This window comes from Actinia tenebrosa, unplaced genomic scaffold (assembly GCF_029948245.1).
Source record: "Actinia tenebrosa isolate PJP-AT-01 unplaced genomic scaffold, QUT_ActTen_1.0 PGA_scaffold8__29_contigs__length_14323225, whole genome shotgun sequence".
NCBI classification, from domain to species: domain Eukaryota; kingdom Metazoa; phylum Cnidaria; class Anthozoa; order Actiniaria; family Actiniidae; genus Actinia; species Actinia tenebrosa.
In genome coordinates, this window is record NW_028292585.1 from 9,156,200 (window position 1) to 9,184,029 (window position 27,830).

The 27,830-nt window shown below is 38.3% G+C and overlaps 2 protein-coding genes across 2 annotated transcripts; one reads left to right on the plus strand and one right to left on the minus strand.

Moving 5' to 3' along the window:
• Positions 1–670: 670 nt before the first annotated feature.
• LOC116292705 (polycystin family receptor for egg jelly-like) lies at positions 671–9,135 on the plus strand. The gene is made up of 7 exons (XM_089024049.1): positions 671–721; positions 1,044–1,295; positions 1,440–2,336; positions 2,456–2,692; positions 3,098–4,387; positions 5,070–5,238; positions 5,387–9,135. The coding sequence occupies exons 1-7, from the start codon at positions 671–673 to the stop codon at positions 7,174–7,176; spliced, it is 4,686 nt and encodes a 1,561-aa protein (XP_088880175.1). The 3' UTR covers positions 7,177–9,135.
• Positions 9,136–9,289: 154 nt separating this feature from the next.
• Positions 9,290–27,680, minus strand: LOC116292707 (scavenger receptor cysteine-rich type 1 protein M130). Its single transcript, XM_089040854.1, has 24 exons — positions 27,495–27,680; positions 26,825–26,910; positions 25,299–25,637; positions 24,613–24,765; positions 23,618–23,865; positions 23,019–23,250; positions 22,517–22,764; positions 21,970–22,102; positions 21,025–21,354; positions 19,817–20,134; positions 18,683–19,003; positions 18,402–18,449; positions 17,780–18,148; positions 17,283–17,429; positions 16,930–17,177; positions 16,074–16,212; positions 14,278–14,613; positions 13,664–13,990; positions 13,089–13,409; positions 12,550–12,663; positions 11,467–11,513; positions 10,884–10,963; positions 9,816–10,124; positions 9,290–9,500 (listed from the first exon to the last, which is right to left on the minus strand). The coding sequence occupies exons 2-24, from the start codon at positions 26,892–26,894 to the stop codon at positions 9,344–9,346; spliced, it is 5,034 nt and encodes a 1,677-aa protein (XP_088896980.1). The 5' UTR covers positions 26,895–26,910; positions 27,495–27,680; the 3' UTR covers positions 9,290–9,343.
• Between the last annotated feature and the right edge of the window lie 150 nt (positions 27,681–27,830).

Genomic DNA, 27,830 nt, shown 5'->3' on the forward strand with positions numbered 1-27,830 from the left:
CGCACTCCATATATAGACTAACATATTTAAGTGCGCTGTTGCCCTCAACCACACTTGGAGTGGGGGTCGTCCGTAGGTGGATTTTTGACACGGGTCTTGCCCGTGTTGAGATTGCGCTGGAACCCCCATTCCCTAACGGGTAATCCTGGCGTAAAGTAACATATTTCGAGTGCGCTGTTGCCCTCACGGGTAATCCTGGCGTAAAGTAACATATTTCGAGTGCGCTGTTACCCCCACGGGTAATCCTGGGGGTCTCATAGGGAATGAGGGCTACGCAAACACGGGTTAGTGACTTTAAACGGGAAATCCTCGTGTGGTCACTGCGCTAGAACCCCCATTCCCTATACTACTCATCAAGATTTCTTTCGTTTATGACAGTTTATAGTTAATTTTATATTTAATCTGAAATTTGAATGATAGTAAAGATAAGTGATTTTAACCATCAAGTTAAGAGTGTTACTTGTTTATGAAAAAGAAATTAAAGATTTTTCGATTTCTTTTATTATTCTAGACTAATACTCTTGCACTCATTGAAAGCGCATCAAAAGCGATGACGTTAAACTTAAGCAATAAAAGCACCAATCTTAACCTCGCAATGGTGGAACTTTTTTCGGGTAATTTAGTGGAAGGAGTGAGCAATGTATTACACTCTTCCCTGGAAAACTCGACCATGACTGCAGGTACTACTCCTAAGAACCCAAATGAAGCTAGCGAGGAGAAGGTGAGTATAGTTCAAAGGAAGATAGCAACGATATCGAGATGCATAGGATTATAATCATGTTGTATCTGACACTTACTTACTTCAGTCAACACAAGTTAAATATTCCTGAAGAGGGGTTCCAATCCCCTTTGCAAGTCCAAACTTTGGCAACTTCATTTCGTTGTTTAATACTAGATACCAGACTTACATAGTATTATATGTACACGTAAGTTAGCATCAAGACTCTTTCGTTCAAAATGCATCGTATTCCAAAATCTCGTCTAATAATGAGAGTACCTTGTAAAAGCACTTTGTCAATAACACTTGTCAATAAAAACTTTAGGGAGTAAATATAACAAGAAGGTCAACAAAGCTGCTCAAGGACATTGCAAATAGCATAACATCCCTCACAACCATCGGTGATGGCCCAAGAGTTTTACGAACGAGGAGTGTCGTCATTCAAGTAGAAAAAAGCACGCCATCTTCATTCAATAACAAAGTTATAAGAGATGAAGAAAATGTTGAGATCATGTTACCGGCTTCTCAAGATTTGTTTTCAAACACTAATTCTACGCCAAAGCTTATAAGCTGTCAGGTATGTATGCCAAGCTGGTTACCCCTTTACTCTGTCGTTTAGCAGCCATAAAAATGTGTATTTCAAACAAAAATGATTAGATTAATGTCATTCGAATTAATTAAAATAAAAACAAGGTTGCAAAGTTATTTGTTTCATTTGCAGATGCTGGAATATCCATTAAATCCGTTTTACTGGCATCCAAGTTCTATAGCAGTCAAATCATCAGTTGCTGACATAAGTCTACAGACTGAAAACAACCATATTTTGAAGATCTCCTCTCTGAAAAATCCGATCAGTCTCATACTGAAGAAGGAGCGTTTTGATATTAAAGGCGATATTTCTCGTTCCTCCAACCCGTCGTTTTTCCTAAAGCCTCATTCAAATAACAGTGATAACATGCGCTACCACACAATACTTGTGCCTTCGATGTATATGACAGTAACAGTAACTCTTATTCCACAAAAGGGAAAAGAAATTGAAGTCTTTGTAAGCCCAATGAACAGGCCAACATCTTCCAATTACAGTTATGCTACAAAAATTCCTGATGTTTCTTCATGTACGGACAAAGACATCAACAGTTTTAAGCCAGCAAATTGTTCTCGTGATCCTTATGCAATTGAAATCACGAGCAACATTACTGGTAAGACAGGCTTACATTTCGTAGGTCTACGAGTTCTCCACCATAAACAAAATAAAAGTCTACCTGTAAACATAACAAAGACTGTCTGGAGAAGATCAGTTCTACAAGACTTCAGCCTTCTCCAGCACCATAATCTTGGCAACAAACAGAAGAATATGAAAAATAGTCTTTTTCCTCTGTTGAATAATAATTTACAAGACAATAGAAAGAAAAGGGGAGCTTTGAAGGAACATAGACGTGAAAGACGTTCTTGTATAAAAGTCAAAGATCCTCCTCCTACTGCTACTCCTTCAAAGTTTGTTCTAGATGTCCAGATTTATGACCCAGAGACTGATGTTAGTTACCAGTTGAGTAGTTCAGTGTCTGCATGCATGTTCTGGTGTGAAGCAGAGCAGCAATGGAAAAGTGATGGCTGTAAGGTAAGCAATATCAGTACTTTGCAGTATCATGGTCCTCACTAAATAACTTCCTGATCTTCATCGTTATTTTGAAGAAATTTAAAATGAGGAAAATGACTATAGCTTTTGTATCTTTTCAGCTTGGAACAAAATCTAATTCAACTCATATCCATTGCCTGTGTTATCACATGACCGCGTTTGGAGGCGACTTTTTCGTAGCTCCAAACCCCATTGACTTCGACAAAATTTTCTTTGAGTTCACCCAACTTGGAGAGTCAAAGAACTACGTAGTCTTATCAATAGTCTTTATCATTTGGTTAGTGTACTTTGTTGGACTTATTTTTGCAAGGAAAGCAGATCTCTACGATAAACAAAAGGTAATTGAAATCTATTATTAGGACGAAGAATTTGATCCTCAATGATGAGGCAATTGTCAATGAGTTTGAATACTTTCGTTTCTCGGGAAAAATCCGTGACTATTCGTATCAGTTGATATGTCATTACTGGTAATGTTTTCCTCCCACTTTTGAATATCCACGAGATGAAATAAAGTAACGCACTTTTTCGTACTGAAATCAGAATAGGATAACGTCAATGAATCTAAAAGGATGATTAGCTTGGACTGATTACCCTTGTATTCGATGCTACGCCTTTTGAAAGGAAAAACTGTCTCTTACATTAACGTCTCCCTTCAGAGGGCCTTATACTATAGTTACGTCGTGAATCTGACTGGAGGGTGCATTTTCATTTCAAAACAACGTGTCTTTTTGTTATATTCACAGATTGTAAGCTGTTATGTAAATCCATCGGAAGAGTCAATTGGTAATGACTTAAAAACTTACAGAATATCAATACAAACAGCTTCATGGATAGGTTCTGGGACAACGGCCAGTGTCGGAATGACTATATATGGTGATGATGCAAATAGTTTGGTATCTTTGTATTTCAATAACACTGATTCTGACAAAAAGCTGTTTGCTAGAGGAAGTGTTAATACATTCTTTGTCAGCCTACCGGAAACTCTTAACAATATTTTTAAACTCACAATATGGCATGATAACTCCGGAAGCGAGCCTTCTTGGTTTCTTCAAGATGTCCTCATTTCAGAAGAGAATGGTTCAAAGCAATGGAACTTTTTGGCCAATCGTTGGCTTGCAGTCGAAAAAGAAGATCATTGTACCTCTGCTGACATTTTCTTGACAGAAGATAACGAGTTAATGAAGTTTAAGAATCGACTTTACACAAGAGCAGCAAAGCAATTTGCAAACGCTCATTTATGGCTTTCCCTCTTTACCAAAAGTGTCCACAGTCCGTTTACCAGGTGCCAAAGACTTTCCTGTTGCTTACTGGTCGTAATGGCAACGATGGTATCAAATGCAATGTTCTATCAGTTCGGTACCAAGTTCAATGACATATTTCTCATTGGTCCTTTGCAAGTCAGTTTGAATGGAATTAAAACTGGGATTCAAAGCAGCCTCATTGTCCTTCCTATTAGCATTATTACTGTTCTGATCTTTGATAACGTCAAGCAGAAACAAGTTGTCACTGATGAAAATGAATCTATTTTAGTAGAACAAAAAGTAAATGGATTCGTGCCACAGCCTTTTGTTCTGATTGCATGGTTTTTATGTATCTCTGGTGCTACAGTTTCTTCCTTGTTTACTGTCTTTTACAGCCTGATGTGGGGCGCAGACATAGCCAATCAGTGGCTTGTATCCATAATGGTATCTTTCTTACAAGATATATTTCTAACACAGCCTATCAAAATAATCGTCTTGGTATCTTTGCTGGCACTGATCATCAAAAAGCCAATGAACAACCATGATGACGTCATTATCTCTGGCAACCACGAACTTATATCACATGAAGCAGTAGAAGTACCAACTGAAGGAGAATTGAATGAAGCACGTATTTTTGCAGAAAGTAGATCAACTTCCAAGCATTTTCTAACAGAGTTGGTCTTATATCTACCTTTGGTTATACTGTTATTCATTGTATGTTATGGAAACAGAGACTCCCAAAGATTTATGTTGTCAGACTCCCTTCGGAATATTGCACCTAACTTTAATAAAGTGAGTATGACATGTCGGTCTGTAACTGTATCTTGAGAAAATAACTTTTAGGTACATAAAGAACTAAAAGTAAATTGAAAGAATTTCAACTGAAGGAACTACCGACGTTAAATAAAGGTACTTTAGCTTTCTTCTTTCGTTCGTTCGTTCGTTTGTTCGTTCGTTCGCTCGTTGGTTTTTGTTTTTTGTTTTGTTTTGTTTTGTTTTGTTTTGTTTTGTTTTGTTTTGTTTTGTTTTGTTTTGTTTTGTTTTGTTTTGTTTTGTTTTGTTTTGTTTTGTTTTGTTTTGTTTTGTTTTGTTTTGTTTTGTTTTGTTTTGTTTTGTTTTGTTTTGTTTTGTTTTGTTTTGTTTTGTTTTGTTTTGTTTTGTTTTGTTTTGTTTTGTTTTGTTTTGTTTTGTTTTGTTTTGTTTTGTTTTGTTTTGTTTTGTTTTGTTTTGTTTTGTTTTGTTTTGTTTCGTTTTGTTTTTTCGGGAAAACAACCATAGGAACCCGGAGAAAAACCTTCGTGGAAAGGGATCGAGAGAACAGATCCGGCAAACAAACCCAACTCACATGTAGCTCATATAAATTGGTATCTTTCTTGCATCGCTTAAGACAAGGAAAATATGAGACAAGAAGAAAAATAACTGCTCCCTATAAGCCTTTTTGTGTTTCATGATGTATCAACTTTCGTTTTTCAAGGTCACAGAGCCACAATCGTTTTGGAAGTGGGTAAAGGAAGAACCAATAAGTGCTCTTTATGATATCACGTGGTACAACAATCAAGCGTTCGAGGAAACGAATGGTTTTATTAGCAACCGAAAAGTTTTCCTTGTGGGGATGCCTCGACTTCGACAACTGAGGGTAAAAGGTATGAACTACAAAACGAAGGGCGAGCGGGCAATAGGAATTTAAAGATCGTAATCATGTTATTGGTTCTAATAAAGTTATCTAACCGTCGTTTGAGAAAGAATGGTAATAAATATTAAACGGAATGGTATTCTCTTGTTATTTCTTAGGGAAATCATGCCCAAAAGTGGAATTGCATCATTTATTCAAACGCTGTCTTCCAAGCTACAACTTAAATTGTGAGGACGACACACCCTACAGTCTACCAGGTTGGAAGGAGCGCCCTGTTGGGAACTTAACAGATAAATTTGCTACATCCAATTTGGATAGCCTATGTCCAAGGCCTTGGAGGTACATGGACTTCAAAAGAATCCAAACCCTTCCTTTTTATGGAACTGGTATTTTATATGGAGGCGGGGGATTTGTTGCAGACCTTGGATACAATAAATCGACAGCAAATGAAGTGGTTGACCTCTTAAGAGAGAGCAATTGGATTGACGAATACACAGCGGCTGTTTTCCTTGAGTTTACAGTATTCAATCCAACTTCAGCATTGTTTAGTTCGGTTAGATACCTATATGAGCGATTTCCATCCGGTGCCACTAATGCAATGATGAGAACTGATACTCTTACTGTTTACGCTCCTACGAACAAATCTATATATTTTTTCTTTCAACTTTGTCAGTTTCTTCTGATGGTCATCATTTTGATCACTATTGCCATCGAGATTATCAGAATTATCAAGCAAGGACTTGAATATTTTAAAGTAATCTGGAACCTGGTTCAATGGATTGAAGTTATTTTTATTGTCGTTGCTATTGCAATGCTCTATCTGAAAGAAAAGTATGTAGGAAAGTTCATTGCGCGATTACAAGCCAACCCTTACGAAACATCAAGCACTGACTACATTGTGATGTGGTCTGACCTGGAAACGTTCGTTTTGTCGCTCGTCATCTTTGTGGTTACAATAAAACTGCTGCGTCTTACAATAAAACTGCTGCGTCTTATTCGTTTCAGTAAATCTGTATACCAACTCCATCGGACCATCTTGCAGTCCATAAAGATGCTTGGATCCGTATTTCAGTTGTTTCTGGTGATCATGCTAGCTCTTTCTTTTATGGCAACAAACGCCTTTGGAAACTTTTCCTACAACTTTTCATCATTTACCAAGTCATTTACCAAGCTACTTCACCTTTTAGCTGGCGGCAAAATATTCCAAAAAGATTCGAGTTTCTCCGATAGTCCCCTTGGTTTGATATTTGTCATTTTATACACATTTCTCAAGGATTTTCTTCTTGTAAATTTGTTGCTGTCGGTAGTTATAGAAAGTTTTACAGCATCCAAGTCCATCACTGATCCCAAGGTGTTAGAAAATTCTAAGATGTCTGATTTTACCAGGAAATTCATCCGCAACGCTTTCAACAGCTGGAAGAAAAAGTTAAGCAAATTTATACAACAAAAACTTAACAAAGGAAAGCCATATAAAACTAAAAAATGTAATGACGAAAAACACATTTATGAAGATAACGATTCCATTGGACATGGTTTTCATGATGTGGAGGAAAATATCAGAGAGAATAGATTGAGTAAACTTTACTACAACATCAAAAACCTAGAAAAAATGAACTTTGAATCAATTCCTCTGAAGACCACTGGAGACAAAGTATCTGATGAGAAGGAATGTTGTTTGCAAAGTGTAAATGTTGGAGAGAAGAACCAAAGGATTACTAAAGATTACTGGGACAACAAAAGCCTGGATAATTTGCGTTTTGATCCGATTCCTCAAGAAGAAACACAGGAGACAGTATTAGATTATGTTGTTGATGATGATGATGATGGTGGTGATGATTATGGCTATGACGATGATTGTTTGGATGAAGTAAAAGGAAGCCTGGCTGAAATTATTAACATTTTGAGAAGTATTACCTCCAAGGAGAAAGCATCACACTCTAATCATTAATAGAAGAACAGACTGATATTGAACACTAATATTGGTGGTGTCAATCATGACCGTTAATCATGTCCACGGCTATGATAGAGAACCATTTTAAAGCCAACTCTCGCCTTGCGGACACCCCGATATAACGGACACCTCGCTGTTGCAGACAGGAGAAAAATCTGAGAAATGACTGTGATCAACTCTCGCTGTTGAGGACGCTCGTTATTGTGGACACCAAGTGACGGTCCCAAGGGTGTCCACCATAACGAGAGTTGACCGTATTGTAAATATTAGGCTCAACAACAAAATCTAAAATATTAATAATGATCACTAAAGTAATAAAATTGAGGGTAAGTTAAATCGGTCACAGATATATTGTTAAAGTCAGTCAGGTCCTTCAGCTATGTTATGAGCATGCGTAAATACGTTATGATACAATCTCGTACCCAGAGCCTGCTTTTCTTCTCGCCTGCGGCGAAGAACGAGGGCTCTGGCATAAAACTATTTTTTGGCGCATGCGCAATTTTCCTAAATAATCAGCGAAAGTCATGCTTTAGAACAGAGTTCTGGGTTTACTTCCGATCAAAATAAAAATTATAGGAATCGGGAACATATTGTTTTATTTTTGGCAAGGCTTTGAAACCATGTGCTCTTTGTGGGAAGTCCAAGAAATGTGGTCTCAAAAAATGGATTATGCGAAGGCCCTCGTTCTTCGCCGCAGGCCAGAAGAATCGCGCGCAGGCTCTAGGTACGAGATTGGTTATGAAATCAATAGACAACAAAGATAATCGTATCGACTACGCTTTTTTACACTGATCATCAGGGCTGATGATAGACGACATACCCGGAAGTTCGGTAAAATATATACTGCTTTAAAAAATGTAGCCGATACAAATGAATTAAATATGTAGAACAATGATACCTTCCCATAAAGACCTGTTTAATTAAAAAATAGACTGCTGTGGCACCATATTTAAGGACATTGATTATTCGCTCGTTTCTAGGCTCAAAGCCAGATTCCCAAGATTTTGACTTAGTCCGAATATCGGTGAATCGGATGTCTCATTCCCAGGCGCCTTTATCGTTATTAGTAACCAGGGCACTAAACTAAAGACAGTATGACAATCTAAACTATATGTTAATATTTATCTGGTACAAAAAACATTAATTTATCAAAACAATTTCTTTCGTATAGAGCATTGATAGTCATAGCATTGATGAACAAATGACTAACATGTTTCTTGTGTATTTGATGTCTCCTGTGTATTCATATATAGATTGATTCACTTGAGTGATATTGACTAAATACGCACTAAATTGTGACTATTAGTTAATAACTATTTTGTTTTTATTTCACGGATTAAGTACCATCGCTCTAGTGTGAAAGTTAAGCTACGAAAAATTTAACTAAGCCTCTAGATGCTTAGCGGCACGCTTTTTTTCTTTGTATGATCAAACTATAGCAAACTGGATAACAAATTAACTTTGTTTTAAATCATCACTGAAATAAGGTGAAACTTGCAGAATCTTCAAATACATTGACGTTGAAGCTCTTCTGATGCTAAAAGGCTATGCACTATGGAGTAGCTTTAGAAAGCCTTATTGTTACTCAAAGTAAAACATGTTATAATTTTTATCAGCTACATCGATAAATTTATTGCTCGGTCCAAAAACGTTTTCCATGTAAAAGTAGTGTCACGGTGCGAGTAAAGTTCAAATTCATATTACAATTCTTTTGAAGAACAGAAGAAGATGCAATATTTTGGAACAAGTTGTTTTGCGTAATAAACTTTGAAAATGCCAAGAATAATTGCTTGACGCAAATTTATATGAACCGTCTTGATTGATATCAGTGAGAGATTCGGGCGTTTCTTCTTATTATTTTCAAATCTCATTTGCAGAGTTTCTAAAACGTTTGGAACCCCTTCCCATTTGCAAAAACTACACTCCTAAACCCAAAGCTTCTCTCGGACAGCTTCTTCTGACCTCTCTACCCCCCCCCCCCCCCCCCCTGACCTCTCTACCCCCCCCCCCCCATCCCCCCTCCCTCTCTCCCTGCCAACAAAAGTATATAGCGAAATCTAGTTATTCTCCTATCCCTATGATAAAGAAAAAAACGGTCCCTCTTAGAATCTCTTCTTAAAAAGCTTGCATATTTTTTAAATTTGTGGCAGTGATAATGTTTGTTCTAAGACGATGGCAAAATGGGTGCTTCATCGTTATCCAAATCCAGCAGCTGATCATCGTCCACATTACCGTCACCGTAAACTGCATAATCATGGCTGCCACCATTTGAGTTTGGGGCACGGTAGCGCACGACTGATCTCAGCTCTTTGTTCTTCTTCCTGGTTTTTATCAAAAAATAAAAAGACGAATGAAATGGATCAATTAGGAAGGAACAAACGACCTAACTAAGAAAGTAAGGGTGGGTGGATGGGTGGAAGCAAGCAAGGAAGCAAGGAAGCAAGCAAGGAAGCAAGGAAGCAAGGAAGCAAGGAAGAAAGGAAGAAAGGAAGAAAGGAAGAAAGGAAGAAAGGAAGCAAGGAAGGAAGAAGTGAAAGGAGGGCGGAAGGATGGAATTAGAATGGTAAGGAGTTAGGAAGGCTCTAGGAAGAATATAGAAGAAAAACAACCTAACAAATGAGTTTTTATCTATTTACCTGAAGACGAGAAATATGGTCAAAGCGATGCCAGCGATGACAACAACCATAGCTATCGAAATAGCTAATTTCAAATTCTTGCTTGACGTTCCTTTTCTAGCATGGGCAAGTGGCTTGTCATGATTATAAGCAAGGTTAATGTTATAACCAGCTAAAGTATGGTCATGTTTGAACATACTGTAGATGATTCCTTTGGAGATTGGACTCTGAGAATCCTCGTCTAGTACTATGAATTGCAGTATAAAGCTTTGTCCCTTGGATGCTTTTGGGTAGTTATCCACTATTATGATGTCCTCGACATCAAATTTACTAGAAGAAAGAAATTGTGTCTTAGTATTTGACAAAAAGATAACAAAATGGCATTTGGGTTTACAATATTTAGACCAGTATCCGTCGTGGATATCAGATCATTTAAAGTAAAGTTTTTAAAGGACATTTTGCAAGCCAAATGATACTGCACATTTCGACGTACGTCAGTCTCTTGGCGTTTTCAACTTTATTATTAGCTTATTTAAAGCGTATTCGAAAACAACATCGATGACACTGAGACAAAGAAAACTAAAATCTTTAAATGGCTCATCAAGGGTCAGAAAGTCTCTTTTCGTTCTTTTTTTTATTATTTCATTGATTGGACTAATTCGACGATACGGCGACCATCTTACCAGGCGACAACCAAAACAAAGATGATGAAAAATATATAGAATTTTGTGTGTTTGTCTTTCTTTTATTGGTAAAGGTATCGTTGTGCCGTGTTCATTCATATTTGCTGTAATTTTTTTGTGGCGAGTTGTTAATATCAATCGACGTCATTACTGTAACAAATCTTTATTTGGATGCCCCATAATGCCTTGTGATCCAAGATGGCCGCCGATTCGTTGAAGTAGTCCATTCATCTTACATTACATGTAATTCAATGTCTGACCCCCACCCATTGAAATTCCATATAATTAATGTCCTAGTTTCTAAAAGTAAGCAAAGACAACAATATGAAAACATTAACAATTAAGAACTCATATCAATAATTATCAAATTATAAACAATAAAATCATTAAAAAAACAATTAAGCACCTGTGAGATGCACACGTTTGATTTTGACAGTAGATATTCAGCTGATTAGCCAAAGACTTTTTGAATTCGCCAGCATTCCACTAAGAAAGCAAAAAATATTGAGACACAAACAAAAATGAAGCATAAATCATCGGTATCGTATAAGCGCTGACCACACAAGGTAATGACGATGACGACACCAATAGACCTCTTCGGCCCTGACGTACTGTTTTCCCATTTCAGACCACATGTCATTCCCTAGAGTATCATTTCTTTGTTTAAGGTTTGCGCTCGGTTGCACATGAGAAGACACATGAATATGGATACAGCTCAAACAAAGAATCTTATTCTCAAGGGAATGACACGGTCTGATTGAGATGGGAAAACATTATCCCAAGCCGAAAAGGTCTATTCAATACTATCTACCTCAAGCGCGAGGTCTGGAAATGTCATATTGACGTCTTGACAGCAGCAGCGCAATTGGGGTGTCAAGCTCTTTGAATGATCTTGGATTCGCTTTTCCATATGACGATAAAAAAGCAATCCTCTTTGATTAGAATAATTTTTTCTTGGTTAAAATGATATTTGCCGCTAAACTTCATACCTGGCTCAAAGACCGGTTTAACACCTGAACGTCAATTACATTACGTCCTGTGAAAAATCAAAAGATATAATTATTAATACTGAGCTAGATAATTATATTTTTGTGACATCATGGCGGAAATGGTGTAAATTTAAAAAAAATGATTTATATAGTGCCCTTTTACAGGTTAGTAATGTTGAAGTACGGAGATACGGGAGCACCATTTAAAGTGGTTATCCGAGCAATTTGAAAGACTAGCCATTTATAGATGCAATTACAAAGGCAGCACTTTTTTTCCTCAGTTATCTTAAGACCCTGACTTTTGGTCCTGCCCGGATTCGAACCACGACCTCCCGATGCTAAACCAACTGAGCCAACCGGCTGGAGATAAACACAATCAACTTAATTCACTTATTTTAAAAAATGAGAAAAAGACAATGTTTGTAATATGCGAGTGAATAAACCTGATTAATAGAATCTAATTTTTCCATTAAACACAGAAGGAAAACAAAAACTGCATTGACACGAGCAAGGTTTATTTGGTCGTGTAGATGAGAAAAAGTTTTTTCTTTATCAAGTCAAGGAAAACTTGTCGAGGCAACTAACTTACAATTGACTCCTAACTTGCTCTCGTAGACGAAGAACAAGGTAAACTTGCAAATGAATATGTATGAGTTTCGTTCCGAGTACTTTTGCGGATATTCCAAAATGGCGGCGAAGAGGAACGACTAAACGACCTATTTTTGTGGAACACAAAATTTGATACATACAAAAATAGAAATATGAAAAAAAAATAGTGAGAAATACTAGTCCACATTCAATCATTCTCACCCTTTATTTTAGTCTGATTAGCAGGCAATTATTTTTTGACTTAAGGGGAATTTGGATCGAGTTTCTCGGTATTCTGCTGTACAAAATATATTATGGCACACTTACACGCGCAAGGAAAACTTGTTCATAGTCTACACGAGCAAAGAATACTTGTTATTTAAAATTGTCAAGGAAAAAAATTTCAAGGAAAATTTGTTGATCCACCTAGACGATCAAAGACTCTTGTGAAGGAAAACGTGCTCGTATAAATGCGGCTTAAGGTGTTTTTCTTACCAAGGAAAGCATCACACCATATGACGTCAGTGTGTTCTAAAGAACATACACATATACCTCCATACTTAACAGTCTTTTGGCAGCTATGACATCTGGCATTGCACTTCTTGGAAACTGTAAAGTAACAATGGTTGACTTTTAGAAGCCACGAAAAAAGAAAATGAATTATTGTACTTTTTTAGAGTTGCTTGTTGGTATTTTACTGCGCTTTAAGGGTTGTCTCTGGTTTCTCCGGTTTTCCTCTTTGATCATGGTACGAGGGCCACAGGTTTGTTAGCCACTGGCTATTAGTTAAGCGCTTTCCTTGCAAAAACATGGACTTTTTTTTTCTTTGTGCGCTTATGTTTCGGAATTTTGTTGAATCATGAATAATCCATTCATCCACTGATTAAATCGTTTTTTCCTTTTCGTGTCGTTTTTCCCTTCGTGCGTATGCGCAAGCGCTCTTCTGCATTGCACAATTATCATTTCGTGGATATTAAAGCAAATATATTTATATAACATTTACATAACTTTTAAAGCAACCACAGCTATCTTACTTGGATGTGTGCACGCCACTCGAGCGTAAGAAGAACGAGAACAGCTTTTTGAGTAAGGCATTATTATATTAAAGCTACAAATTCCCAAAGATGGTTCGTCGCCTTTGCACTGAAATCCTTTTAATAAAGGATTTGAAATATTATTAGGAACCACAATGCTTGTCAACTTTATAGAACCAGCTTTTGAATATCCCATTTGTCTGCAGACCACTTTGGCATCGTTCATGTTCCAGCCATCGTTACATATTGTACCCCAGGTACCAAGGTACTTGATTTCTATTATGCCTTCACTTTTGGATTTTGACCCAACTAATCGTAGATCTGTGGATAGATGTTTTAGAAATACACCAATTCAGACCAAAAAAAACAAATAAATACCAAAGGATGTGCGTAATTTACGACGCTGGGAAAAATATTACTTAAAAGCTTTGCTCCCTCCATAAACACCCTACATGCATGTAACGTTATTACTTTCATTGCAAAAACTTGGTAGGAGTTAGAATGCATAAGTAACGCAAACAGGATAACTTAGTATCAGTACATAATAGGATTTACTAAGGAAAAGTCACGCCTACCGAAGCATTCTGCACCAGCATCTCTTTCATGAGGATTCTGATACCACTGCCTGGATTGTGATTTTTGAATCTGATGTTGCGTTAGGTTACATTTCCATAAGGCACTCTCGTTGCCACGACAAGAGACTCTAGATATCCATATGGGACCTTTTCCAAGCCCATAATGACCTCTATTATAAACTCCAGAAGCTCCAGCCCAGCCAAGTTGCCTACAGAAGACATTAGCATCAAATATGTCCCATCCGAGATCACTAATAGTACCCCATACGCCAGCGATTTTAACCTCTACGCGACCTTCGTAGTCATTGGAAGAGCCAACGAGACGCACTGTGAATAGTTGAAAAACATCATTTCAGTGAATCATTTTGAAGTACAAGAAAAATCCAAAAATATAAATAAATAGGCCACATTTAAGAATAAGGCAACAATTATTTGTCCAGAAGGAAAGATGTTTTCAAAAAATTCACCAGGGCTGTAATTTTGAATTCTATGACAACTAAAAATTGTACCTTTGTTGCAAGATAAATAAGAGTTATAATTAATTTCCTGGCCTTGTAAAGTTAAGAAGAATACATGAAATAGTTGAGGGCCAAAGGAATTTGGAGAACATATACCTTCTCTGAGGGTATCTTTAGTTCGGCAAATAAGGCCAACATCTGAACTGTGAACACAGTGTGTAATTCCCCATCCTTTGTGGGCACACTTGGTAATATCCGGTTCCCTACCCTCGCAGTTAAGATTGTCCAACCAGATTCTACCCCTGCCAGGGTCAAACATCGTGCAGCATGGCAGTACCATTTCAACATCTAAGAACCCAAGCTGTCTACACGCCACTCTTCCAGAAGAAATGGGGAATTTATTTCCGCAGATCGTACCCCATTTGCTCTTGTAAAATACTTCGATCCGTCCAGCAGAAAGTACACTTCCATTACGCCCCACAAGACGAATAGCTTGAGAAAAGCGACAATCAAGAAATTAAATTAAGGTATGTAAAGTTGAAATTACTATATATACCGCGACGCACAAAAATGATCATATTTATGCGAATACATTATCGCCACTAGATGAGCTTTGCGTCAGGTACTTGTTCGGTGGGATGATAGGTGCCTGAAACAAAGTCACGGTAACTATGGCAAACATCTCGCAATCCTACCGTGCACCTGTTATACTGACGGTCTTGTCAGGGGGATACTTACCAATATATACCTACCATAGGGAAGAGAGGGCGGGAAAATACAACTATAGCGTTTAGCGTGCGGTTGGTAGAAGCTAGCGATAGCAATTATCGATATGGATAATTATGGTTAGCGTGTGATCGAGTTGACCCATTAGCAATCAATAGCGTTGATCGTTAGCGCGATCAATTAGCTCGGACCTGCTGATGACCAAAGATAATGCTAGCGTCATCAACAGAACAGTGTGATGGGGTGCGTTCTGCGTACATAGGTGACCAGCAGGCAGACAACGAAAAGGAAAAGGCGGCAATAGGCCGTTTGCATGATGGCGTCATTTTACTACCACTACCAAAGTGCTTCGCGAATTTTCTTCGTATTTCCTCATGAGAATAGTAAGACAATTGGTGCTAATTAACTGAACAAAAGAAAGCGTGCAAGGGAGTCTCAGTAGTAGAGGTTAATGACGCTATAATGCAGTGACCTATTCTAGATAACTCGCTGCCACTCATATCGGGTTTATCTTTGCCTAAACTCCATTTAATTAACCACATTAAATGACGCTACGTATTCGTGTGTTTCAAGACAACAGAAGCCGGCCGACGGTAGCCATTTTACCGCCTTTTTCACAGAGACTCCATTTTAATAGTTATAAGGTTATCGGAAGCCAAGGTTACAATGATGAAAAGTGAAAGTGAACCGTGGTTGTCTATAAACTCCGCATTAAAACAAGGCCTTGGAAATAACTGATATTCAAACAACACTGAGGTAAAAAGGATACTCCTAACGTTTTTTTAGATACAATGACCCTAAATCAGTCCAGGTCTGGACCATGATCTTGAGAAATAGAGGTCACGCCGTCACGTTATATGCGCAGAACAAATGTGCACAAAACAATGCACGCGAACGTCCTTAGAAATAGACCATTTTCGAGTTCCAAATTACCGCTGTGTTTCTTGATTACAGATTCATTTGCTCAGGCACTTAGCCTCGAATCAGTGTCTAAATATTCACAAATACCAACGGTAAAGTAAAGAATGCACAACTTCAACAATACGAACACTTTGGAACTTGACGGACCTTGACTAGAACACGTGAATATTCTTCACAAAATCGAGGCTAAGCCTAATCAAATGAGTCTGTAATCAAGAAATACAGCGATAATTTGGAACTCGAAAATGGTCTATTGCTTGCCGGCCACCGCATTATTATGTTATCGTCTTTAATTATATCCTTACAGTGAGAATTATTCTTTGGATTTACTGGTTTAGGTTTTGCATTGGCAGGAACTAGTTGGCATGCTGTTTTAAGAGTCTGGATATCATCGATAGCGATGTCTCCGTAGTAACTTGTACCCGCTACTCCTTCAAATATAACCTAAGCAAAAACACAGTAATGTTATACATTTATTCCAATATATAAAAGTCAGAAATTTAGTGGACTTAATTTGGTTGCAGCAGGGCAAAAACTCAACACACAATAAGTTGCAATAATCGTACCAAGGGTTTTCTCCAACGATCGATTCCGGACCTCACATCCCCTCACATCTAGTTGCTATATATAGACTGTTTTTCAGCTAACATTTATGAGCCATTTTAAACATAAAACAAAATCGTAAACAAGTCCTTATTAAGGCTACGACTAAAGAGCATGTGATAATGTTATTCTTCAAGGGTTTTTATGGGCCTCCTTAAGCTAAAATCTATATTTCATTATCAGTTATTTATGCAATAATTCAAGGATTATTACATAGCCTTGGTCGCCCTATGTGAAATTCTGTTTATTTTGCAAAAAAACATCTGTCATCGCTATAACGTTTGTAGTGCAAACACAACTTTTTGCCCACCAAATTTTGCGTCAATTCAGCCTACAAACTTCAAAAGTATCACCGAGTTGCTTTGGAGGCCTAAAATGTTTTGTCAAGCGCAATGTTTTTTTTTAATTAATTGATTTGATTGACGTGTGTGGTCATAGAAATATTTAAAATGTATCAAGTGCACACGCAATGAGCAAAACAAAAAATTCGAGGATAAAAAGGTTTTACAAAAGACAATCCATGTTTTTGGTTCTAGTGCGAAGAGGCCCTTCACTAACCTTAAATGATTTCAAGCCATTGATTGGTATGGCAGCGAGGTTCCAGATTTTAGAGATCTCTCCTATTTGTTGCCAAACCATTTTCTTCTCTGAGCCATTATCCAAGTACACATTCAGTTCACCAGTAGTTTCACCCTTCATATGATAGTAAAACTTTATACAACTGGCACCTGTGATCGTTGGACTTTCGATGCGCGCTGCTTCACCTTGAACTCTTGGAGAAGAGGTTTCGATGTAGATATATTGACCTAAAATAGCAGTATAATTATTATCTGACTCAACAAAATAAAACCTGATTAGAACTTTAAATGCATATTAATATAGGAAATAACAGTCCTCAAAATTTAGCTCACCCACTCCTGTAGTATGATCATGGGCAGGACCAGTACTGAAAGATGGTGTGCTGTCCTGGTGTCTCGTCCAGTCAAAGTCATCATCATCAGCGTTAGTATATCCACAAAGATTCGCATCAAAAGGGCAACTTCCAGGAGAGGCAACATCTAGACATGGAAGCAAAATTTCTCATTTCATATTAATTATTACGATCAGAATAGTCGGACTGTTTGCATAGAACTTTTCTATGAGAGAGGATGCATGGGAAATTATGATCATGCCCGTATGTATGGTGCCGTTTGCACAAAAAAGACAGAATGCATCCACTTCTATCGAACTCAGAAAGGGCATGTTTGTTTTAAAAAGACCAGCAACATAAAAATTGATGAATGTACAAATTTCAAAATTATCGTGGATGCAAGGCTAATTTGGATGGAATTTGTGGCATTTTTTTTTGTATTCCTATGTTATCCTCGCATCCAAGATAATTTTGAGAAGGGTCCAATTGATAACTCACGTGTACTAGAATGAACACAGGCAACCCCTAGATCTGCGTCGTACCGGTCACAGTAATAATCACGTTCACCCCACGGACTATGCTGACAACTCGTTAGCCTGGACTCGTTCCCCAGGCACCGAACATCATGAAGCCAAATGGTACTATTGCTTTTCCCAAAAGCAGAATTCGTATACATGACGATAGCATCAGAATATCCTAACTGATGACAAACAACTGTCCCAATATGTTTTTCGTTTTGATCATCACAGATTGTGCCCCAGACTCCATTGTGAAATATCTCTATTCGTCCTTGCCATTTGTCAGTAGACCCAACAAGTCGAACGTCATTGGGGCCAGGTTTTGGTGTCGTAGGTCTTTTACTTGGTACTGTAAGAAATACGTGTCATGAAGAATCATACAAAATGGAATTTTGATGGGCGGGAGACATTCGAAGATTCATAAACTAGGGTTTATATCTAATAATACCTTTTTCCGGGCTTTTTCCGCCTCATTAAATACTGCCTAAACTTTATTGTTCACTACTCAGTGTTTAGCTTCATTCTATCAAAAGGTTTTTTTGACTTGTCTTAATATCAAACAATTTGATATATCTGTTAAGCTCAGTTTTTCTCTTCCTTACCTGCTGTTGGTCTGTGGGATTTGACAGTCCTTGGTACAATCGTTGGAACTGAAAATTATACAAGACTATTGATATTTGAAAACATGATAACTCAACACAAGTAGATAACGACACAAATTTAAGAAAGATAAGAGTTTAAATGAGGAAAGTAAGAATATAAAACATTAATACTGAAACTAGGATTGTGCCCAAAAGCTTTGTCCACATCACCAAATGCTGCCTCCACTTTATCGTTTTGATATATAAGGAATGAAGATTATTTATTCGTACTTTTCACTCACCTTGGCCAGCGCAAATCACTTGAGCATCTGTTAAATGTGTACACGTATGAGCTACAGACGAAAGGTGTTGAAAACCACACAAACCAATAGATGGCTCATCCCCTTTACACTTTAATCTTGTTACAAGAGGATTTATACCAGCCGATGGAGTAACAGAATATCCTAATCTCAACGATACAGCTCTCGAGTATCTCATCTGTCTGCAAACCACTTTGGCATCGTTAATATCCCAGCCATCGTTGCATATTGTACCCCAAGTACCAAGGTACTTGATTTGTACAATACCTTCACCCGGCTGTCTTCCATTGGTTAAGCGGAGATCTGTTAGGAAGTTGCAGCATTATTAGTGGGAATTAGCGGCTTATCTCTAGCCAGGACTTACCTTAGACATGGAATGATATTCCGTAATATTCTTCATATTAAAGGGGCACTTTAATAAGTCAACAAATCATTGGCTGACGAAAATTAATCGTAAAAGTTTGGTCCTTTCATTTCGAATTTCAGAAAGATATTTCAGCTATGGGTGATTATTAATGCATCAAAGATTATTAGAGCAAAGTTCCAGCTCGAATGAAAGAGTTTTAATTTTGGAGCAATTTTCTTCCAAGCCCCTTTAACAAAAATAACCGTTGGTGTTGGTGTCGATGTCGATGTCGATGTCGGTGTCGGTGTCGGTGTCGGTGGCGGTGGCGGTGGCGGTGGCGGTGGCGGTGGCGGTGGCGGTGGCGGTGGCGGTGGCGGTGGCGGTGGCGGTGGCGGTGGCGGTGGCGGTGGCGGTGGCGGTGGCGGTGGCGGTGCGGATGCGGATGCGGATGCGGATGCGGATGCGGATGCGGATGCGGATGCGGATGCGGATGCGGATGCGGATGCGGATGCGGATGCGGATGCGGATGCGGATGCGGATGCGGATGCGGATGTTAATGATGCAGTTGTAATGTAGATATTTGTGGCGACGAGAATGAATGTAAATGGTGCGAAGCTGCTTTTGATGACAAAGTAATGTTAATATGATGACGAAAATATGTTTAATATGGTCGGATAGGAATAGTAATTTTGGTGGGAAATTAAGATGGTGACAGTCCAAGTTTTTATGAGTGGATATTTTGGAAAAGTAAACTCAATACAGATACCAACCGTAGCATACAGCACCAGCATCTCTTCTGTGAGGATTCCACGGCGCATAAGCATGAGGGTTTGTATTAAGCGTTAGGTTACATTTCCATAACGCAGTTTCATCTCCATTACAGGCAGTATTTGATAACCACACGGGTCCCGATCCACGGCCGTAATGAGCACCGTTATAAACTCCCGTAGCACCTGCTAAGCCTATTTGTCTACAGACAACATTAGCATCGTAGATGTCCCAACCAAGATCACTAACTGTTCCCCATATGCCACCTATCTGTACTTCCACTCGACCCTCGAAGTCATTGGACGAACCATTCAAACGAACTGTAAAAAAAATAAAAAGAGTAAAATGTAGTATATGTAACTATCATTATTCTATACATACTACTAAGACATACTCACTGGAAAGCCATATCTTACATTTTCGTACGCAAATGAGTCTTAGCCAATCGGAAACCGCGAACGACACTTTTCACGTGTAAGAAAAATCGTTCGTCCAACGAAAAGAGCGAACCATGATTTTTCACTACATGAAATAATTTTCCGGACTCTTTTTTTAGCGTTTCGCTTCGGCCATTGAATGAGACTGATGTTGTTTTGAAAATAAAGTCCAGAACTGACTTGATCAACAGTCCAGAAAAATGGAAGTAAATAGATTCGTAAGCCTCGATATCAAAGCAAAGAATTAACTAGAGCCTACAAAGTACGAAGGAGAAAAATAAAATAGACGTAAAATTACTAAAAAGCATTTAAAGCTCAATGAAAAATAATTCCAAACAAACGAAAAACAAGTCCAAGAACCCACAGGAACTGGATAGATATCTAGAAGATCTTATGTGGTCAGTAAGACGAAAAGATAGAGAGGACTATGAAACTATAGCCTAAGAAGCGTAATAGCGAACTATGAGAGACACCTGTAAAGAAAATTACTAACTATCCAGCGTGTATCATAAAAATCAAAAAGTTTTACTAATATACAGATAAAATTACAAACAGCTTTAAACTACCATTATTGATATTTATTCTTTTATTAAAAAACCTATCAGACATAGAAAGAAAAGAGGTTTATCTCGCGTCGATTTGCGCGCGCTCTCATCTTTAAGAAGCATTTCATGAAACACGCTAAGATAAAATGAGCATTTCTGCAAGGCTATGCAATTTGATTCCTTTATATCTTTAATGGAATACCTATTTGAAATTTTGACAGCACATACCGTTTCTGAGAGTATTATTAGTCTTGCAAATTACACCAATATCTCGACGGTGACGGCAGCTAGTAACCCCCCATCCCTTGTGCGAACACATTGAAATTGAAGGCTCATCTCCACGACAACGGACATCCTCTAACAAAATTCTTCCATTTCCAGCGGGAAAGATCGAGCAGCATTGAACCAGGATTTCTACGTCTAGGAAACCAAGCTGCCTACAAACGACTCTTGCTGATAGAAGAGGAAAATTCGAGCCACACACTGTTCCCCATCGCCCATCGTGAAAGACCTCGATTCGTCCTGCTGAAGTAATATTACCTCCCTTCAAACGGACAGCTGAAACAAAAGACAACATGGGAATATTTAATATTGTTATGTGGAGCGCTTATTTTAAATAAAGGTGGCACCCTGTGACGTCATCTATTGTTTTATAAAATGTAAATCAGATGTTGGCATGACAGTGAAAAGAGTGCAAAAGCTATTGCGTAATTTCGAAGCACAAAGCCGATTGTAACCAAAAATTCACCCACCTCTAGGGATTTTAGAGAATCCGATGCATGCTACTGCTTTGACCACAGGCTCAATAGACTGTTTTCTCAAGGTTGCGTGCGCATCCAGATTAAAGAAACTTAACGGGCCAGGATACAAGAACACGAGTATTATGATGCATTGCTATGAAAAAATTTTTAGATAACAATTCACACAATTGATTATTCTCCTCTTTAAATATAAAACTGGCTTCTCGATTTTACTGAATTTGGGTTTTTCAGTTTTGTGGCCCGTCAAGTTGGATGCGCACGCAACCTTGCGAAAACGGTCTATACACAGGTTAACCACGTTCATAATAATGAATTTCATTTTTTCTATCGCGTGATTTAAGTCAACAAATTATGATGAACTAATTGAAAGGTTGAAGATAGATTATTAGGGAGGTAACGTGATACATCTTACTGTTGCTCGTTATGTTTATTGGTGTCGCTTTTGCGTTTGATGGAGTTAAGTCACAAGTTTGATTAAGAACTGCGATGTCATCAAGGGCGATATTTCCTCTGTAATCTGAACCACTGACTCCTTCAAAAATCACCTAAAAACAAGTTATCTGACATTTTATTTAACCCTCAAATTCTCAATGTCATCGAGCATTGAAACAACCACATGGCTGATCTAAATCGGCACGGTTCACCGATCTCAAAGATCAAATAGACCTCTTTAGTTTGGGTGTCTTGATTTATTTCCATTTCAGACCTCGTGCCATTTTCTTAAGAATAAGATTCTTTATTTGAGTTGTATTCATGTGTCTCCTCATGCGCAACCGTTGAACAAAGAAATGATACTTTTGGGAATGATACGTGATCTGAAATGGACATGCCATTACGCCTAAGATAACATGGAGAGCTAAAGAGGTCTGTTTCTATAAATTTCACACGAAACGATTGATTCAATATTTGGGGCAATAATAGAAAAAATAGCATAATAATATATTTTTCTAGCTACCAACCTTAAAAGCCATCAAGCCTTTGATTGGCACCATACCCTTGTTCCAGGTCGATGATTGCTCTCCAATCAGTTGCCACAATATTAGCTTGGATATGCCATTGTCAACATACACGTTGAGTTCTCCGATTCCTGAACCTTTCATATGGTAATAAAACTGTACGCACTTGGCACCAAATATTTCAGGACTGACAAGTCGAGCAATCTCTCCTGGTACTCTTGGCCAGGATGTCCTGATGTAAATATAATTACCTGAAAAAATACAAAAATATATCACATTTCACTTGTTTCATTTGTTTTCACTTATTTCTTTCTGGTGGGCTGGTGGGCTGGTGGGCTGGTGGGCTGGTGGGCTGGTGGGCTGGTGGGCTGGTGGGCTGGTGGGCTGGTGGGCTGGTGGGCTGGTGGGCTGGTGGGCTGGTGGGCTGGTGGGCTGGGAGTTGGCGGATAGAGATATGTCGAGAAAAACAAAAGTCGGTTATTAGGTACAATAATACTGTACATACCATTCCCAGAAGTATGATCATGCTGGGGTCCAGTGTTATACGTTGGGGTACTGCCGCTATTAACTGTCCAGTCGAAATCATCATCGTTGTCATTTGTATATCCACAAATGTGTCCATCATCAAATGTGCAGTTACCAGAGTTTGCAGGAAGACAAGTTTTATTAAGAATCTCGATGTCATCTAAAGCAATATCTCCTTGATAACTTGAACCAACTACTCCTTCAAACATAACCTACAAAGAAAAAAAAAGCTTAGGATGCTAAACTTAAGATTGGTCATTTAGTACAGGCTAGACTTTTTGATCGGCCAAAACCTTTTCATTCCACGCAAACTAATTCAGTACGTTAACCCCCAGCCAAAGTCATCAATCAAATTTTGACATTCATGATTGGCTTAAAAAATAGGATTAAAAGCACAAAGGATTTTTCTTCCAAACCGGATCAAGCTAAACCTAACCTAACAAAAGAGGTGCTTTACTATGGAAAAATAAAAAGCAGGCTAGCTCCAAATGGTGGCAAACCCTGGGCCCATCTAGCTCACAGATCGAACTGAAATTTAAGCCTTAGGTTTCGGCGAGAATCAAGAGGTTTTTAACGTACCTTGAAAGTTGATAAGCCGTATATGGGTATCCTAGCCAATATCCAGATAAGACCCTGCTCACGGCTCTTTTGCCAGATCATGGTTTGATTGTTACCGTATTTTAAGTACACGTTCAATTCTCCGATGTTCGAGCCTTTCATGTGGTAAAAGAACTGGAGACACTTCCCGCCTGTGATTTGAGGGCTTATGATTCTTGCCTTATCGCCAAATCTCCGCGGATAGGAGCTTTCGATGTAAATATAATGACCTACACACCAGGAATATTTATAGCATATGAAATGCATGCATATGTGGGAAGGCGGGACCATGAATTCAGGCTTTTATTTAACTATAGATTTTGACAAGATAATGTTGTTTTCTATTAATTCTATATTCAGTAGCGTAGCGAGGGGGGGCACGGGGGGGCACGTGCCCCCCCAAAATTTTTGGGAAAAAAAAGTTTGAAAAAAGAATAACAACAAAAAAAACATATTAAACCGAAACGAAAGAGGAAAATAAATTATTACAACCTACAAAAGTGCGAATTTATACGAAGTTATCCGGACGGGCTACCTGTGCACTGCGAACCCGGTCAGAGCCTGGAATCTGCACTTGGGAATTTGAATTTTTTTCTTATTTTGGATCAGTGCCCCCCCAGCTCCTAGGTCCTCGCTACGCCCCTGTCTATTTTGTTGCATTGTGACACTGTGGACCTCTCTGTGACTACTGATGGGTTTCCTGTGAACTTGGCGGACATTTTGGCGCCAATCTCTCGACGCCATCCCCGGCCAAACTTTACTCTAGCAATTACATATTTATATATGTATTAGTAAATACTGTTACCTGTTACCCTAAGCGTATGCTTTTATAACGTAAAATACCGCTTAGAATGTGGCCTTTTTTTTGCTACAGCACACGCAGATTTAGTTAGAACTTTGCAACCAGTCTGTCGACATGGAAACCATTTTTTTTTTTTTTTTTTTTGCTTTGGAGGTCCAAACGAATCAAGACTTACCATATCCTGTAGTATGATCATGTTGCGGCCCGGTGTTGGTTGAAAGAGTACTACCACTAATCAATGTCCAGTCGAAGTCATCACCATTAACATTTTGATATCCACAGAGACTTGGTCCTGACTCAAACGAACAGCTACCGCTTCCTGTATGATCTGACAACAAGATAATGTATAATCAAACTAAAGATAGGTCACTAAAGCAAGCAGACAAAGACAGCAGCGGGGATTTCCCGCCCTTTTCAATGACTGTATAGCCAAGATTCCAAGAATATGCATGAGCAATGATGGTGCAACCTATCGGCGATAGGAATAAACTTTCAAAAGTTCATTCGTTTTTATGAGGTAATTAACCAATCAAGTTTCTACTTTCAGGTCACATGTTACGCTTTGAAACACAGTAAAGAACTCGCTACAGTACCTTGAAATGATTTCTAAGTCCAAGGACCTGGAAATATGTCTTTGGACTTAGAAATCATTTAAGGTACTGTACTTCATTCAATGCCCCAGTCTATCGTTTTCTCTCGGCATTATATTATTGATTGCTGAAAGCAAAATCATACGACACGCTACAGCTATTATAGCAGTACAATTATGATATTGCTTTGAGAATTAGTCGGCTTTTAGGCTTTAACTGTAGGATGACTTTAGTTTCTAGACTCTTTCGATGGTCTAGTTAAGTTACCTACCATGTCTGGTGTAATTTTGACAAGCAACTCCAGCATCTTCACTGTGGCTGCAGTCATGCACTCCCCATCCTGGATGTGAACATGAAGACAACGATCTCTCTAAACCAGTACACCTTACATTATCCATCCAAATATTACCAGAACCTGCTCCAAAGAAACCACTTGAGTAAACAGCGATTGCACCCTGATATCCCAGCTGCCTGCAAACGACATTCCCTTCCTTCATGTCCCAATAATCGTCGCAGACTGTGCCCCACGAATTATTGTGGAATATTTCCACACGACCCATGTTGCTAAAGGACGATCCCATAAGTCGAACATCGCCAGGAGAAACGATATCTAAATATGGAAAAATATCGTTAACGCTGTTAATGAGAAAGGACCTGCAAAGTAATTAGCACGGAACAAACTGACATATAGTGTTTTCATGTTTTACAATTTTGCCAAATTAACGCCGCGATTTTTTTAAACGCAAATATCTTTAGCCTCAGCCGCCCCCCCCCCCCCCCCCCCCTCCCACACACACACACTCTGGACCTTCCTCCCCCCGGACATAAGCCCTCCCCGAGAACAAACCAACCGAAGAATACAACGGAATAAGCCAAGGGCTTACGGTTGTATGCAAAATAAAAAGATAAATAAAACTAAAGGAATTTTGAAAGGTAGCTTGGGTCATATTCATTCGATCTTAAATTACAGCAGCTAGCTGCAGATAAGTTAGGACTTCAGCTCAGCTCATAAAAAATTGGTGCAAAAAAAATTAGCTGAAGATTACAAATCTAGAAGTCCTGGAACCAATTGCTTAGACTTGAAATCCCGTCCAGTCCGATATTGGAGGCTTTACGTAACATTTTTTGAGGTTATGCATGGATGTTTTTCTAATTTATGACCACTAATTTAATTTTTTAACAAACTTTTAATCATCACCTAAGATATCTGGAAATTAGCTTGCCTCATAGTGACAGAAAATTGAACAGAAATATTCCCTTATTTTAAAAAATTAACCTAGCATATACTGGTGACGGGTCATTAGATAATTCACGGGAGCATTTCGTAAATTACAAAAAAATTTCGAGCAAGTGCTTCACTAGGCACAGTTGTCCAGCCGTTGGGTCTCATACGCGCCCGCGATAGAGTATGCGAGAGAGTGATAGAGAGTGTCGCGAAACCCGGCTTCTCTGACTCTAGCACTCCACCCCCCAATCCCTCCAAAATATATCGCGCGACCTCTTCTTTCAGAAAGAAAGAGCAAACATACAAAAGTACGAGCAGGCCGATGTTGCTACAAAAATAAAATCGTGCAACAACATCAATTCCTGCGACCGCCACATCAATTATCTAATCTCCGTTATAGATTATATACCTATGTATTAGAAATGTGACAAATATGGATGACAGTCACTTGTGCCGTTTGATTGATATTCGTATGACTTTCGAGCACCAAGAGCAATGGTAAATTGGTAAATAATTTTTTAATGCAATATATTTATTAAGAGTTATAATAAAATAAGATTATTAATACTTACTCGATTTAGATATGCTCACGATGCAAACTACTATATAGACGAGTGTGGACAAAAGACTTAACTGAATCATAATGATGTAGCAATATCTGTAAAAAGAAAACATTTATTGTAACATTTCCTTATGGCTAAATTAACTTAGAGCTAAAATAATAAAGATTAAAAGGTTTTTGCTTTTAACATTGGGTCCTAAATATTTTTTAGCTTTGACAATGAACCAACTTGGACAACATATACATACTTTGTTATTGAAATGTATTTGCATTTATAAACCTTCGGCCGGATTGAAATTATTCAAAAAGTTGAGAACGACTGACATCGAAAAATATACAGTTGCTATCAAAATTAAAGTAAAGTTTATCATATTGCATGTTTGTACCGTTTGCATATGTTAAGACTTCAAGAAAATAATATTTAATTACAGTGACCCGCAAGCCCTAGCTTTTCGGTTTGAACAGTATGACTCTTTGAAACACTATTTTTTATAGATCAGATTTGAAGCTTTAGCTAGCTTTGTGGTAATGAGATAATACTAATATTAAGTTAAAAACACTGCATCATCAACCCTGCAAAATAACCTCGATTTTTTACTACACTCGCAGATAAACAATGCAAATAAACTTTCGATTCGTGTTTACATCTAACTCGTACAGACACATCGAAATCAAAATACCTTCAATTCCACATAACTTTAACAGTACGATTGGTGTCGATCTGTGAATTTGTGATCTGTGAATCTGTTGTACAAATTTCAAGGAACAGTTTGAAACCCCTCTCTTTTTATACCGATGTTTTGTGGTCACAATCAGTGTTCGACATACATTTCCGCATTGAAGCAGCTTCGTTTCATGTTGGGTGATCATCTATAGCAAACACCACAGAAAGCCCAAAACAGAAAAATATGTTTACAAGTTGCATGACGGCACGACCTTCAATTACGCAGCGCACTGATTCTAAAAATAGCTTAAAGATTCGGACAAACATTGCATTCTGTTTAACCGCTACGAGG